This window comes from Bemisia tabaci, chromosome 5 (assembly GCF_918797505.1).
Source record: "Bemisia tabaci chromosome 5, PGI_BMITA_v3".
Lineage (NCBI taxonomy): Eukaryota > Metazoa > Arthropoda > Insecta > Hemiptera > Aleyrodidae > Bemisia > Bemisia tabaci.
Genome location: NC_092797.1, coordinates 30896942 through 30909265, shown reverse-complemented (window position 1 = coordinate 30909265; position 12324 = coordinate 30896942). Strand labels below are relative to the sequence as shown.

Here is a 12324-nt window from a genome sequence, read left to right as displayed (position 1 = left end):
CTGGGGTTAGAATCAGCTAGGAGTGTAGGTAGTTGAGATTGTGATTCTTTTATTTTTCAACGAATCTCCGAACCAACCATTCAAACAAAATTGGATCACAGTTTACTAAAATGAACCACTTTTTCTAACTCATTTTAGAAACAACATTTGCGCTATCGGTCCCCCAAGCAGACAAGTACGTGAATTTATGAATGAGCCAGAAATAGTAGCTTTGCACTGCAAAATGAAGTGCAGTTCTGTGACACGCGTTTACTCGTGTTGAACACATTTTTAGGGAAAGCCCTGTCAACACTACTAGCAAAAGGTCACGGAACTTTGCGCGAAAGTCAAGTTTCGTAAACCTATCTCTAGTGGACAAGGCCTTCCATTCATAAGAAATGAACGAACACATTATGTAAGAACGAACACATTATGAAAGAACGAACACAAAATTTGGTTTAATGATTTTAACTTCCGCCGCTGCGCGCCGCGCCGAACGCACCGTGTTTGGTGCAATGCGTGAAGTATTCACGCAGTCTTGTAGGCGCTCAGCGTTTCACGCTGACCGCACTGTGTTTGGCGCAATGCGTGAAGTATTCATGCGTTCTTGTAGGCGCTATCCGTTTCACGCTGACCACAATAACCGCAATATGTTTTATGCAATGCGTGAAGTATTCGTGCAGTCTTGTAGGCGCTAATATGTGTTACATGCCGATTGCCGCGCCGAGGGCTCCTCCTTTTCATCTCATGTCCTCGTCATCATTTCTCCCTAAGTCGCGCCGTTCCAGGCCAAATTGTGTGTTTGGTTTCTCTCATAACTCGACTAACTAAAGGTGCTGTCTCTTATATCACTAAAAGACGACAAAATTAGTAATTACTATACTCTCAGGAAATGAGAGATTTGGTAGCCTTTTCTCGTTAGTAATTTTTTTTCTCTAAATCCGATTTTTTTTTTATACCTACATTTAAAAAAATTGCAAAATTTGCCGCCCCCTAGATTTGCCGCCATAGGCCGCGGCCCATGTGGCCACCCCCTTAATACGGCCCTGGGAGGGGGGGGGGGTCGAGAAGAGCATCAAGTCATTTTGATTTTACGTGTTATAGACGTGTTATAAGACGTTTACCGATTTCATTGGTAAAACGGCAGAATATTAGCGCCCATTACATCATTTTTCACATAAAAATCGGTCAATTTACATTGGTCTTTGCTCCCAAATTGGACTATGGGGAAATCGACCTATTTTACCTTCAAAGTTACAAGTATGGAACAGTGGCAAGGTGTGAATGATCGATTATTGAGGTGTTCATTGCGAACACCTTGTTTACCGATCCTTTTCCATAGGTTTAAATGGCAAATCAATCGATAAATCGCAAAGCACGCCACGTCAATGGTATGGAAGAAAGAAGGGACCCGAGAGGGACTCCTTCCTAGAGTGCTTGAGAACCCTCCCAGAGAAATTTTGACATTTTTATAGCCGCTCAATACTAACTACTGGATTCTCGCAGAGAGAAAAGGGTCCCACGGATAAAATAAAATTAAACTGGGCCAATGTTGGCAAGTTTGGTGAGATTTCGAGTACTTTTATGACTTCACTGGTAAAATCTCTGATCAATATGCCAAAATGTTCCGACTTACTCCCAAAAAATCCCTGCCCACAGCGTACAAATCTCTCCACGCGATTTTTGTCAGGTTTACACAAAAAATGCACGTTTTCAAATCAAAAGAAACTATCTCCAATATCACATAGGCTTTGTCATGCATGCATTCTTATGGGTTCTAGGGCCCACGTTACAATAAGTTCAGTCCCTTTTGATTTTAACGCGTCAAAACAATCCCCAGGGCGTTAGCCGAAATTCCCCGTCTTTCCCGGAACAATCCCTGGCTTACGTATGCCAAGACTCCTGCCGTTGCGGATAAAAATCCCCGATTACCATAAACAAACAAAAGCACGGGGCGATTCGCGCTGCGACACACCAAATCCAAACATGCCTCTCCTCTCCCGCTTTTTGTATAATTACCTGCCGTTTCTCGGTATTTTCTGACCCTTTCATATGAGCGTGGGAAGGGCGGGGGAGGCAGCCCCGGGAGAACCTTCACCCCCCCCCCCCCCCCCTCCGAATAGTTGTGACCGCAAGTTGTCGCTCAATACCACTTTACTCCCGCGATGAGTAGTTGGTCCCTTGCTAACCCCCCCCCCCCCCCCCCCCCGGAAAAATGTCTACCTTTGCCCATGCGCTCGCGACCAGGTTTCACCTTGCGGGGAAAAATGGTCGATGATCGTAAAGTTCACTTATTTGCGAAACGCTGGGAAACTTAGCGCGCAACTTCTAAAATATTCTTCCTCTGGACACGATATTCATTAATTAAATTTAATGTTGCAAACAATAGTTCTCCTTACTCTACACTATCACTTAACTAAGTCATGTATGAAGAAGCTTGTTTGATTAATTATAGTCGAACGATTTTGGGCCATATATTTGGATTGGAAGTTCTGACATTCACGAGAGCCAAAAATGAAACTATCCATCACTTTCTATCAGCGATAGGAAATTTTAAAAATTTAAACTCAGATTCCTCTCATTCTAGATAAATATTTGACCGAATTGATCTGAGAAGGCCCTAAAAGATTTCAGAGGTAAATGAATTCACCTCTGACAGGGTCGCAAAAAGTTCTCTGGAGCAAAAATCGGTCGCAATTTCTGGTTTCAAAATTTCTTCACTTCATGAAACATTTCCTCACTCCACAAAAAAGTTAAAAGCACGCACTGGGTGGAAAAGCTTGAATATAAGCGCTCCTTTTCTCGTTTACCGTTTTTTTTTTCAAACTCACACTATTCCATAAAAACCTTTCCGCGAAAGAACCTCCTTACGATCTCACGGATTTCCTGAAAACACGCCGAAACATGCGCGCTCGAGCATCTTCAGCACCCCTAAGCTCAGGTTTGGAAATTTCCAAAATTTCACATTCTTTTTGAAAAACGTCATGAAATTCCGCACTAGTAACAGGGTTGCCATCAAATCTAGAAAACGAAATTCCCTGACATTTTCCTATCACGTTTTGGTGAAATTGTCTGACAATTATAGATATGCCAGATGGTCAAAAAGACTTAATTAGAAATAGTTTCCGGTCAAAATTTGTTGTTTGAAACGTCAAACCCATTCTAGAAAGCAAAATAAAGGTGCTACTCAATTTTCCCCTGACAGGGTTGCCGCAGAATTTAGGAAATGAAATTTCCTGACATTTCCCTGACACATTTTGGTGAAATTCCCTGACAATTGAAGATGTGACAGGTGGTTAAAATGACATAGTTGAAAATCGTTTTCAGGCAAAATTTGTTGTTCGCAACTTCAAACCCATTCTACAAAGCAAACGAGGGCGATTTAAACTTTTCTCCTGACATTTTCGTCATTTTCCCTGACTTTTTAGAATTCCCTGCCATTTCCTGGTTTTCCCGGATTTCCCTGACTGTGGCAACCCTGCCCTGAGATTTTCGTCATTTTCCCTGACATGTCCACACTTGAAAAAAAACACATCGGATCAAGAGTCCCAGACTCTTAAAAACATCGACAAGAAAAAATACTCTTGATTCAATCGGATTTTTGCGTGAGTCAAGAACCAAGCCTCTTAATTTGAGCGGATTTCCTTTTGATTTAAGCTTAAATCTGATTGAATCAAGAGTATTTTTTCTTGTCGATGTTTTTAAGAGTCTGGACTCTAGATCCAATGTGTTTTTTTCCCAGTGAGGTTTTCCCTGATTTTTTAAAATTCCCTGCCACTTCCCGGTTTCCCCTAACTGTGGCAACCCTGCAGTCAGTTTCATGAAATGTTAAATCCGTGACAATTGCAACGTCTCGTCGTCATCGCCTCGGTGCATGCAACGCGCAACGCACGCGGGCGCCCGGAATAGGTTAAGCGTCTCCTTGGCCTAGACCATCACGGCACTAGGTGGCGCGGCGTGGCACATTGCATAGCGTCGCGACGCGCGGCAAGGCACTTGGTGCTTCACGCATCGGCATCGCCTTTTCCAACTCGCCGACATGTTGCTCTTGATCGCCACTATCCAGTCATACCTGCCCATACCGGATCGTTGCCAGCATGGCCACATCAAAGCCACACATTCATTTACCAGGAAGAGGTCCGGATGTGCGTGTCACAGAACTGCACTTCATTTTGCAGTGCAAAGCTACTATTTCTGGCTCATTCATAAATTCACCTACACTGGAAAAAAAACACATTGGATCTAGAGTCTAGACTCTTGGAAACATTGACAAGAAAAAATACTCTTGATTTAAATGGAAATCCGCTTAAATCAAGAGGCTTGGCTCTTCGATTCAAGGAAAAATCCGATTGAATCAAGAGTATTTTTTTCTTGTCAATGTTTGTAAGAGTCTGGACTCGAGATACAATGTGTTTTTTTTTCCAGTGAAGCTACTTTTTTTTACCAGTGTGAGGGACTAATAGCGCAAATGTTGTTTCTAGAATGAGTTAGAAAAAGTGGTTCCTTTTAGTAAACTGTGATCCAATTTTGTTTGAATGGTTGGTTCGGAGATTCGTTGAAAAATAAAAGAATCACAATCTCAACTATACTCCTAGCTGATTTTGGCACCAGTTATCAGAGTATACATACTTTCGGCTAACCGTACCTCTAGCAGGTGCAACTACTCTTACAACAGGCACAAAAATCAGCTAGGAGTATAGTTAGACTGCATTTTGCAATTTGGAGGTATAAATTCTGGCCCGGTTTAAAAACAACGTATGTGCCATTAGTTTCCCTGTGCACATAAGTATTTTTTCAGGTGAGCCAGAATTTATAGTTCCAAATTGCAAAATGCAGTCCAATTGGGATTGTGATACTTTTTTTTCGGATGCCAATCTTAAATCGAACGATTTGAGATTCAGATCAGGATTTGAGACAGCTTTTCATAACCAAAATGAAGAGCATTAAATAATTCTTCGTGGGGTTGCAATTTGTAAAATCACGGACTCCTGGTAAAATTCTCTCCCCCCCCCCCCCCTCCTATCCATCCAATACGTCAGACCCGGAGGCAGCGTTGAACCCCCTCGCCACTTAAAGATTACGTCACATTCAGGTCAACCCCCCTCCCAATCACCCACGAAAAATCTATTCTGAGAAAAACAAAGCGAAGTTGCAGCAAATGAAAGTTTCCGAGAGCGGAACTTAAACTACTTTTAAACTTTACGGGTCATCGGAGAAACGACGGATACCGGTGCATTGGATAACGTTCTGATTGAAAACTCACGACCTCAACGAGTTGTACGACTATTTCATCACAAGTCCAGTACTGAACAGATAAACACACAGTGCTTTACGTCATATCCATGGGACATATTCACTAAGATGGTTTTGAAAACTTTCGAATTTTTAAAAGTTAGTTAAACAGTGTTGCATTACAATATCCCTGCTGATGGCAAGAGACACCACTGGAAAAAAAACCCATTGGATCTAGAGTCCAGACTCTTGAAAACATTGACAAGAAAAAGGACTCTTGATTCAATCAGATTTAATCTTAAATCAAAAGGAAATCCGCTCAAATTAAGAGGCTTGGTTCTTGATCTAAGCTTAAACCTGATTGATTCAAGAGTATTTTTTCTTGTCGATGTTTTTAAGAGTCTGGACTCTAGATCTAATGTGTTTTTTTTCCCCCCAGTGAATCGAAAAGTATCACTGATTAACTATAAGATTATATTTAGGACAAGCAAGTCACAAAATTCAATGAATTTGCAAAATTCTCAACAAAGACGTTATCCAATTCTCTTGCTTGTCTCAGTATAGCCTCGATTTCCATATGATCTATATTTTTTTTCCAATCCACAAGACTTCAAGATGAATGTATGTACGACAGCACGGTTATACAAGTACTGCAACTGACTCATTACCACGCGCCCGTCTTATCTTGCGTTTCTAACTATAAATGCACCAATAGCAGTGACGAGTGATCAAATTCGAGTTGGTAGTGCAATGGCAGCCACTATTATGTCACCATAAAGTTAATTTTAATAGTTCCGTCTTAGAGAGCCTTGATCCTACACCAGCTGATCAATGAACAGTGTCAGTTTGGCAACAGAGCCTCGCCCTAAATAATACAAGTATTCTCCTCTGCAAACCGCACCCAAGGCCGGATTCATGCACGGGCAGGGTAAGCCGTTGCCCGTTGCGACACTTTTTCAAGGCCGATATCCGAGTATCGGTAAAATTTAGAGTTTTCAAAATAAAAAATAAAAGAAAAATCATTGAAAACTCATAGAGCAAGGATGAGACAAAACGTTAAGACAAAATATGAAACGGGAGAAATAAAACATGAAACATTGGAAATCAAAATGGAAAAAATAAAAGATACAAAAATTTAAAACATAACACGAAAATAAAAAACATAAAACACACAAAAAAAAGTCAACAAAAAAATAGAACAAAAAAAAAACAAAAATAAAGAAACGAAATGAAAAAAAATTAAAAATAAAGAGAATTACAAAGAAAAGAGAAAAAAATAAGTAAGAGAATGAAGAATTAATTTATTGGCCGAAATTACTTATTTCCTACCCAAAGGAAAAAACCAAAAAAAATCAAGAGAGCATACGTATTTTTAGATTCTAAACGTACGGAAAATACGGCGAGCTTTCGGAAGAGCTTTCGACGAAACTGAGCACTAATAAAGCTCCTGACGGAGCCGGTGGCGCACTCGTCGGCAAACGATTTTTCAATAAACACGGCCATTATTCGACGGAAAAGTAAAAGCAATTGCACGCAATCAGGTTCCACTTGCAGTTGCCGTTACGGGGCGAAAAAGCTCCCGACCGAGGCTGAAAAGACGGGGGAACGTCAGTACGTCGCGCGAGGAACGACAACAATGGTTCCATCCCGCAGTTACGATGCACCAGTGATTACTATGCTCCCGTCGAGGATGAACGTTCTATGACACTTTACACGTTGCCAAATTGTATTAGATAAATCGCGAATTTCAGGGTAAATTAGGAACATTTTCCCTCCAATTTAACAGAGAATTTTATTCGCAATTTTATCAAGAGGATCTGAAGATTTGAAGGGAAAATATTGGTTACTTTTTAAAAAATTAATATTTCAACTGGAGACAATTTGGCAACGTTCGGATGCTCTTACGGCGTTTTCCCTAAGGACGACGGTATGATCCCGGTGCTTGTATTTATGACGCATCATGAAAGCGAAAACACGCGACTGGTTTACGAGTCCTCCGACGACAACTGGCGTCGAATCGCACGTGAGATTCATTCGCTCGCCGCTTGAAATCGCGAAAAATTATCAAATAAAAAAAACGACACAAAGAAGCTTGGAAATAGTCGCATCGACGAAACAATGAGTTCGGGGGACAGAAACGCGAAAAAATAGGAGATCGACAGCTGTCGTCGCGCCGAAAAACTTACAATCGGAATGCTGCACCTGCGGCATATCATACGCTCATTTAGTGGGTACGCCATTCTTTGGGATTTTCGATGGATCTAAGTTCGATGGTTCCCATGTAAACGAGGACATTAATTCTAGTCTCGAAGGGGATTACAGATTTCAAACGATAAAATCCTTAATCCCAATCGGGCCAATTCGGGTTCCTGCCTCCTCAGCCACATAAGCCTCTTCCAACTCACTTTGCCTATATCCTTAAATTCAAATTCAAATTGTATTTCTAATCATGTTCTCTTTAATATTCTGTGTCCCATTCAATCTCTCTTTTGTAATTTTGTAAATCTTTGTGTACATTGATTATTTGTCTGTCTCTTCTGTGTCGTATCTTTTTAACGGTAGCTTACAAAAATGAGGATGCAAATAGATAAATAAATAAAAAAAGTCCCAATTTTTGGGTGAATTTTTTTTTTCATGCGAGAGAAATAAGAGGGAAAAGCTACGAAAAGAGAACTCCTTTCCTATAATCCAAAAAACTCTATTTCTTTTATTGGTTGAACTCAGTCCATTACTTCACATTGGTAATTCATAAAGACTTCGACAATAATAAACGATGAATCTATTAATGACTCATATCCAACATAAGAGATGTTGATAACGAGAAAAACATGAACGCAACCGATGATCCAACCACCCCCACGTCAATGCAACGAGGTCCTGTTTCTGTTTACAATGTAAACACCGAAATGAGATTTACATAGAGTGCTATATGAGTTCATTAGCCTCAACTCATTTCTGAGACTCTGAGATGAGGTGTTTGTAGTCGACGGATACTTGGACCAAGTTTAACAGATACACACCATGTCGGTGTCGCATCAAGTTCGAATTGAAAAGAGGAGATTGAAAGTTGCGACTGGTTGAATGCAAGAGTACACCCCTCTTGTTTTTTCCCAAAATGCGACTTGGACTTATACTGTTAAAAATCAGTCCACTTGAGAGTTCATTAGGGGTCTCGATAGATTAGTGGCGTAAACAGGGGGGGGGGGGGGGGGTCCAGGGGGTCTGGACCCTTCCTTTTTTAGCCTCGTTAATTGTACCTCTATTTTACTTTTGTAGAGCCTTTTCAAAAATATTCAAATTTTCAGCGAAAAATAGCTCAAAATTGGACTACATTTTGCAATGAGGAACCACTATCTCTAGCTCTTCCATAAAAGCACATTTTTGCCCAAGAAAACCAATGGCATATCTGTTGTTTTTAAAATGAGCTAGGAATAGTGGTTCCTTATTGCAAAATGTAAACCAATTCACAGTTTGGTTGGACAATTATGACAATTTTGCGGGAGAGAAACCCCCAGACCCCCCGGTGAATGGACCGCCCCCTCTCTTAAAGAATTCCTAGCTACGCCACTGCGATAGATGAAGATATTTCTCATTGAAATCGTCGAGAGCTCCATTGCGAGCATCTTTGGCGTAATCGTTGATTTGATTACGAGAATTACGTTCATTGCTGCGGCGCTACGCCTACGCCAAGTAATTTTAACCGAGTCGCCAACGATGTAATGGCAGCATAAAAACGTTGAGGGAGTCTCGGATTTGACGAGATTAAGAAATAACACCCTCTTCAATTTCCGGTACTGAAAGTGGAGCGGAAAAGCCGGCACACATTGATAACGAAGCTGATGAGTACCGGAACGTCAGTTTAGAGCTCCATGAATCAATGATTTAGTCGTTAATACCTGTAATTTGTCGTACGGATGTCCCGCGCTGAACTTTCGTTGACACAACTCGACGAGTAAAGTAACTGGGTGACCAAAAAGTAATGTTCGCGTTGATTTCATACCCGGCACGCTGTCGGAACAATGTCGGAAGCCAAGGAGAAAGACGCAGTAAAAAATTATGGGGCAACCTTGAATTTATAAATTCAGACCTGTGAGATAAATGTTTACTAATCTTTAGAACGGTAATTAAAAACGCAGTGAAGGGGATATGTATCGAATTCCCCTGGATTTTCTCCACAACCACAAAAAATTTCATTTTCAGCGATTTTAGGAATTTTTTGCCTTCAGTCTCCTTTTGTATAAAATCTTAACCATGCGCACCCGGCCCGCTTCACCCACTGAAACATGTTTAGCTACATCGTTAGCGAGATGAGGATATGACAGTAAATTATACGACACGCTAAAGGTCTCCTACATACAAGATAACAGATATAGGAGAATGCCTAAGGCAATAAAAAGATGGATGGAATGCAAAATTTCCCATCGTCCCATACGTAAGTACATACCATGTAGATCCAAAATTTATGCAAAAATGCAAAACGCATCGCGTAATTGTGTACTATTTTATCAAGTTTTTTTTTTCATTTAAGGAAATCCTGATTTTTCTGGATTTTCAACAGCCAATCCTTATTTCAACATTTTTCCGAATCCTGATTCTTTTGCGGAGAAAAATTAGGCGAATGTAACTTCACAAAAATAGCTCGATTAAAAAATCCGATCGGACGGCCGACTTTTCACAAATCCTGATTTTACGACAGAGTTTTCCTTAAATCCTGATGACATCGGGAAAATCGTAATGCTAGACACCCTGTTTATAGAGGTTGGGAAGCTTTTTTTCCCCTTGTATTATGAGGCTGACAAGAAGTCTGAGTCAGGCTACTGCTCGGAGGAAACACGCTTTTCTTCTGATATGCGGGCGAGAGTAGGCAGAGGCGGAGCAAGAGTTGAACGATTAAATCGAAGGAAATCAGGAACAGACGTTAGTCGCCAAATGAGCTTCTACTTCTCATGCTGCCAAGTGGGCGTAGCAACTCTTAACTATTGGGTAAATCTACTTATAAGCGACTGGGGTGTGTATTTTCTCGGGGCGAGAAGAGTCAAACTACAGAAAATTCAAGTTGGGGTTTAAACCTTTCCTTCTCTGACAGACATTCGACATGACTTTCGCCACATTTAAAGTGCATATATATAAATGGACCACGTTAAGCAAAAAGGAACCAAGGCACATCAACTATTGCCACATTTAATTGGACACAGTGTCCCGAAACTCACAGGCGCCAACGCGCCAAATGCGCCTAAAAAATCGGCCATGGCGCCTAAAAAATGAGGGCTCTACGCCAAACGCGGCCCCTAAAATTGCTCCCTAAAAATCTGAATTTTCATAAAAGGTGATTATTCGAAATTACTAATTTTATTTCTTCAACTGTTCGTGCTTTTTCTATTCTTCACGATTTCATTCTAAGTGCTTTTGTCTTCCTCAAGTTACAGCTACTCACTAGTTCTGTCACGAAAACATCTTTCGTCTAACTGTTTACTAAATGCGCCGTAATATGTAGGCAAAAAGTCGATTGACCCCTAAAAAATCTTCAATGGCGCCTAAAAATCGGGCTTGATGCGCCACATGGCTCCTAAAACTCAAATGTGAGTTTCGAACACTGACTAGGTGATGCCTGATGCCTCGAAGATTTCCTGGGGTAAAAGAAGTAACGCTATCCGGTTTAAGAGGAACTGTGGCAACACTCTTTAAAATTTTACCAAGTTCTGACCACGGTTGCGACATTCCCGACTGGTAGGTGGTAGAGTGACCGAAGCTCTGCGTTAAGTTCGAAACGATTGTGGTTCCGTTCGACAACCGAGTTTAGGACACTCGTTATGCGACCTTGACTCGCCGTACTCCTTCCACTCGGAAAAAAACGAGAGAGAGACGCGGATTATTTTCAGACGCAACAAATTACGTTCGCGAATCTTAATTTCGCGAATTTTTCTGAAGGTCTCGATATGAAAAAATAGCCGGCGAGATGAGCACGGCGCGAGGATGTGGAGAAAGCTTCATTTTGCTCGAGACGCTCTTCAAATGCGGTTGACTTTATTCGGAACGACAGAAATACGAATGCCGACAGATCGGAATATTCCTAGGACTCTACAAGTTTACAATTGAGACTTAGTGATGGATTAAACTATGATGATTATAGATAATGTTTAATTAGACGTGACTTAGACATTTTGCCGCCACAACACAGACTAACGAATTCGACGTCTTTGATAAGCTTTAATTACTTTTGGGACGTTAAATATAGTTCGCAAATTCTGAAACATGTTTTACACATCAGACATTTTTGCACGGGCGGATCCAATTAGTATTGAACGGTCGCCAATCATTCTGAGAGCATGCCTGCCCCTTGCCAAATGTTAAGAAAAATCGATGAACCGATACCATTAAGAGAACTACGGAAGTTAAAAATGGTAAAAGTAAAATATTTATTTCCGAAATTTTACCATGTAATGATCAGATTTTCATTTAATTATCATCGTATTTCGCTCACATTTGCATTCGTTTCGCGATCTTCTTATGGCAATCTGTTCGACTGCGCCACTTCTGCGTGAAATTTTACATTTTTTTGGACCCGTTCATGAAAAAAAAGTAGGGGTGGTTGGATGATTTGGACATTTTCATTAATCGTGGTAGTACCCCAATAAATTAGGTTACTGATCCAGATGTGTTGCGGTACTGTCACAATTAATTGGAAATGTCCATATCATCCAACAGATTGGGGCAGCACCACAATTGAATCAGTGAGAACAAAAACACACCAACTCGGAAAAAGGAAAGTAATCAAGACACACACAAAACTGCACAGTAGATGAAGAAATTAGTCTAAGAAAAATATTTTTGGTGCCGAAATACAAGCACTTAAGGACATTTTACAGGTCCAAGTTGGAACAGATGCGCTAACCTCAATGACCGTTATAAAAATTGACAGTCTTTAATGAAAATTGAGCATTTTCGAATTACCGAGTTGGTGTGTTTTCGATCTCACTGATTCAATTATAGGGGATAACCCCTAACACTTTTTTTCCGTGTAGAGAGACTTTTTCCTGACTTCCAGATTCATCATAAAAACACCTGACTTTTCCCGGATTTCCCGAGCTTGCAAACACCCTGGAGACACAAATA

The 12324-nt window shown here is 40.7% G+C and overlaps 1 protein-coding gene across 2 annotated transcripts in view; it reads right to left on the bottom strand.

The window, feature by feature from the left end:
* LOC109037415 (oxysterol-binding protein-related protein 6) overlaps nt 1–12324 on the bottom strand; it is a 72057-nt gene that overhangs the window by 44462 nt on the left and 15271 nt on the right. The window contains exon 1 of one of the 2 annotated variants that reach the window (XM_072300546.1): nt 6601–6729. The exons of the other annotated variant lie outside the window; for it this stretch is intronic. Within the exon in view, the coding sequence (XP_072156647.1) occupies nt 6601–6714 (114 nt within the window). The 5' untranslated portion in view covers nt 6715–6729. Of the gene's footprint in view, nt 1–6600; nt 6730–12324 lie in introns of those variants that run through there. 2 annotated transcript variants of the gene reach the window in all.